Source organism: Pyrus communis, chromosome 4, assembly GCF_963583255.1.
Source record: "Pyrus communis chromosome 4, drPyrComm1.1, whole genome shotgun sequence".
Classification (NCBI taxonomy): domain Eukaryota; kingdom Viridiplantae; phylum Streptophyta; class Magnoliopsida; order Rosales; family Rosaceae; genus Pyrus; species Pyrus communis.
This window is the reverse complement of record NC_084806.1, coordinates 19,180,038-19,184,375: the sequence shown is the minus strand read 5'-3', so window position 1 is coordinate 19,184,375 and position 4,338 is coordinate 19,180,038. Positions and strand designations below refer to the sequence as shown.

Genomic DNA, 4,338 nt, shown 5'->3' with positions numbered 1-4,338 from the left:
TTTTTGGTAATTGTAAGACAATCTACAAACTTTTTGGTAAAGCATTGACATGTTTCCAGGTCCACAGTCGAAGGAAGTAGCAAGAAATGTAGACGCACACCCATGGTATGCATCAATCAAGACCTTCAAGCACACACCCCTTTACTTTCCCTTCCGACAATTTCGAGTCGTTTATTGAAACGAAAATGTTATGACGCGAGGTTTAATGGCAATGAGATGAGAATAAGTTTGTGTTTCACCTTAAGTTGGAACTGTAAGGTTTGAGATTTATTGTAACATAGTTGTTAAATAATATAACAATCATACTATATAAGGTTTAGGAAAAATTAGACAAATCAGTAAACTTCGGCTTTAGTTCAAAGATCTCAAATCATTACATATAGACCAAGGTTTGTATAATTTGATCAACGAATAAACAAAAACTAATTAACTTGCAAACTCGTACTCATTCGCCACCAGATTTTCACTGTGGACTTGACGACTGTATCCCATGCCGCTTGAAAAACTCTCTAAATCCGTAGGCACTAGTGTCGTAATTGAACTGGAAATGAGCAGATATGACAAAACAGACAACGCGTGAGAATAAAAATGGAGGGGAAAAAAGATGACGAGTCTCTGTATGCATACATAAAAGTAAAAATGGTTTCCCTAGAATATGGAGCGATGTAATCAGGTTGGAATATGACAGAGGAAAATTCACTTGAGAAAGAAACAACATAATCTGTAAGCAAGAGTGGAAACTTACGGGAAGAACTTTCACAGAGTACTTTGTAATATTTGCATCAGCAACCCTTCCCTGGTTTTGTGCATGAATCAGAAAAAATTTCAATAAGCGAAAGACGAGCAGTTGCATAGTGCCTAAGAGGTGTCTCAGTCAAAAATACAAAAGAAAACCTTCAGCATATCAACAAAGCATGTCATGGATGGACAAACACCACTTTCCCTTACTTTCCAGAAGGGTACAAATTCGGGCTAAAATGGAAACTTTATGATGTCGATACAGGATTTAGTTTCCATTTTTACCCCCGAATTTGTTTGATGGCCATGCTACAATGAAAAATTAAATGCATGATGGAATCCTGATCATACTGCATGCCACAAAGACTTTTTGAATGCTATAAAATACGAAACAGACTCGCTTCAAGTTCAAGGTTCAAAACAAGAAAATTGTAGAGAAAGATATGTTGTCTTACTTGTTGTGGACTATGAAATATTTCTATAAATGGATATTCCTTCCTCTGCCGTGTTATACAGAAACCAGGATATTTTGGGCATTCGACCTGAAAATGCCAATGCAAGAACAAAACATATAAGAGACTACTGTTTCCAAGGGAAGATTAACATAAAATTATGTGAAAATTGGCTCAAGAATCATGGAATCATGCTTTCATCGAGGACAGATCTTTTTTCTTCTTTCTGGTGTGAGCAACTCTCTTCTTTAAACGTAAAACTTCCCTCTTCGAAACAATGCCAATAAAACCATTGGGCTATAAGGGCCAAAGGTAAGGGCATGGGCTTTAATCACACACACTGCTTATAAATATGTTTTCAAGGCTCATGCTAGCGCACAACATGTTTGAGCATTCATAGTTGAAGGCAAACAATTGATATCATTAATAATTAATGGTAGTATTTAGTTACTCACGCGCATAAATTTTACATGTGGATAAAACTCAGCTGCAGCTTCCTCCAATACTCCATCAAGATGTTTTGTGAGATTACACCTGCATTATCCAAATCAAGTATTTAAACCTTCAATTGAAGAGTATAGGTTTAACATCAAAAAGAAAAAATTGATGGAGACCAGCTCTAGATGACCTGAGGGTGAATGCAACAACCACGGGATGGCCTTCATGAAGGAGCTGGACAAACTCGCGTTCTGATGTAAAATGGATGACCCTTGATGGCCCAAGATCCTTTGGATAGCCAGTATAATACCTTACATTACAGACCATAAACATAAGGAGACTGAAGTGAAACAAACATAATAGAGTCAAATTGATTAGATAACATGACAAGAGGCGGTGTAGGCAAAGCCCAGAATTAAGAAGTGCCTACATCCTAAACTGAACTTTTAAATACTTCATCAAGATTCAAGACCAATGGAAGTAGTTCAAGATACGAAAAACAGTAGTTAAAGGCCTTAGAATAACAGAGACATATCATCTTAAGATGGAAAATGACAAGTTAAGTAAAAATATAATGCTCATACTTGGATGTTGCACGTAGATGGCTGATCATTTTATCAAAAAGTGATGGCTCCCCCATTTAATAAGCAACACAAAAAATATCCTGCACGTTAATTTGATAGTAGTTATGCCACTAATTGCCACTATAATACGAGAGAATGAAAAAACTCAAAAGATTCATGAATCATCAAGCATAGGATGGACATCTCCTAATGATCAACTCTGTATTTTCCCACATCAAATTGAAACCAGCTATTCCCACTGAAAACCAACGCCAAAAAAACCGAAAGGCAGCCAACTGAAAGTCTTTTGAAGTTACGAACGCCAAGTGAACGCACAACGCGCATCTCTCTCGGGCATTTCATCGAACACATCCAGCGCTCCAAAAGAAGGAGGAAATTTTCGAGGTGCCCGATATTCAAGCAGGTACTCCACGTGTCACAATACAAGTAGAGAGACACGGGAAAATGTACCATTTCCTCCACACCTGGGCACTTGGAAAAATCTATCCGAAGGAGAAAAACGCAGCTGCGTTCTGTTTCTTGACGAAATGATAAAAGCAACAAACTTGGAATCCATGAAAAACTAAACATATTTGGGGGTTCAAAACATAAGAAAATATGTATAATTACGGTACAGAAGATGAGAAAAATCACAAAGTACCTGAGTGGGTCGTGGCCAATCGAGCTTTTGTAATAAGCGACTTGCCGATACCCAATGCCCTGCTGCTCTCCATCAAAAGCCGCTGCTCTACTCAAGAGCTGACAACTACATTAAATTCAAATTTGCCCCCTTAATTTTTGTTTTGTCCTACTTTGGTCCCCCAACTTTTCTTAAACGTCCCAAATTGATCAGCGGTCAATTTTAGATATTTCAGAATTTCGTAAATTCATGCCAATTCGAATATTTTGGAAGGGGAGAGGATCCTCGCCGGATTCTCTTTGTAAGGATCCCAGAGATCTTCCAATCACATCCGTTCATCGTTTATTGTGCGGTCAGAAATCATATTCCTCCAATCCTCTAATCACATTCATTCATCGAAAAATTTACAATAATTTCTGACCGCACGATGTATGATGAACGAATGTGATTTGATCCTCACTCTTTTGGAAGTATCATCCAAAATTTTGAGGGTTCTAGCGTTTTTACCTATTTTTAGAAATTTTTAACTTTTCCGGTAGGAGTCATGCAATAAATCTAAAAATATTGTAGTTCTAACTTAATTAAGAATATAATTGTGTAAATCATTCTAGATTATGTAGAGGAATCATATGGGTAGAAGATTTTTCCTTGTACAATTTGTATTATTTTTGAGAGCAAGTTTCTATCTCCCTTATTGGTATAAATAAAGGCACAATGCATGAGGAATATGACTCACAAATTCCTAAGCCTCTTCTTTTCTCTCTAGCCGATCTCCATCTTTCTTTCTTCACTAAATTCATAATGTAATACGTTATCAACACGCTCATGTTGTTGTGCTAAGAAATCAAAGGATTTTGGAAAATGATCTTTTACAACCACCATTCATAGGCTTTTATCGTTTCCATCCAATTCAGATTCTTCTAAAATACGAAATCGATACTTTATAAGCCTTGATAGCATGAAAAACATTCACCATGATGTATGAACCCCAACTTATTTCTGCTTTATATGTTGCATATATTGTTCAATTATGCATGTTGTTCGTGTTTTATTATGTTGATTTTCCTATGCAATATTATGATATTCGATATTGCTAGGGTAAATTGTGCTAGTACAAAGAAAAGCATGAAAATACAAGGAAACTATGGTGTTTTAAGAAAATTATAAACAAAACCCTAATCGCGCACGCAAGCCACGACCTGCACCCATTTAAGAACAATGTCGTTTGGCATCTTGCTTTTGCAACCCAATTTGTTGGGCCTGCTGCACATCATGATCCAAACCCAAAAAATTAGGCTTACCTTTTATCTTCAACTAGTGCCAAGTTTTTGTTGAGATGCCTTTGTTGCGGTTGATACCCATGATCTAGGCTTCTCTTCTACTTGGCTCGCAGCCACCCAGTCCAAATATGAGCTTGGACCACTATATTTTCTTGCTTACATTGTCGACCCCTGTTTAGGCCCGACCTTTTGGATTAATTTAGTGACCCTCAGTCCATGATTCTGAC

The 4,338-nt window shown here is 37.1% G+C and overlaps 1 protein-coding gene across 2 annotated transcripts; it reads right to left on the bottom strand.

Moving 5' to 3' along the window:
• Positions 1 to 333: 333 nt before the first annotated feature.
• LOC137732463 (uncharacterized) lies at positions 334 to 2,917 on the bottom strand. Of its 2 annotated transcripts, none has more exons than XM_068471771.1 (7): positions 2,853 to 2,917; positions 2,213 to 2,292; positions 1,819 to 1,938; positions 1,646 to 1,724; positions 1,194 to 1,280; positions 746 to 796; positions 334 to 541 (listed from the first exon to the last, which is right to left on the bottom strand). In XM_068471771.1, the coding sequence occupies exons 2-7, from the start codon at positions 2,266 to 2,268 to the stop codon at positions 464 to 466; spliced, it is 471 nt and encodes a 156-aa protein (XP_068327872.1). In that variant the 5' UTR covers positions 2,269 to 2,292; positions 2,853 to 2,917; the 3' UTR covers positions 334 to 463. The 2 variants fall into 2 exon arrangements, with proteins under 2 accessions (XP_068327872.1, XP_068327873.1); XM_068471772.1 differs by lacking the exon at positions 2,853 to 2,917 and adding an exon at positions 2,513 to 2,825.
• Positions 2,918 to 4,338: the final 1,421 nt, after the last annotated feature.

Coding starts and splice junctions, on each gene's coding strand:
- LOC137732463 (XM_068471771.1), bottom strand. CDS start 2,268: ATGGGGGAGCCATCACTTTTTGATAAAATGATCAGCCATCTACGTGCA. Junction 1,939..2,212: donor CATCTACGTGCAACATCCAA/GTATGAGCATTA, acceptor CTGTAATGTAAG/GTATTATACTGGCTATCCAA. Junction 542..745: donor ACTCTGTGAAAGTTCTTCCC/GTAAGTTTCCAC, acceptor GCTCATTTCCAG/TTCAATTACGACACTAGTGC.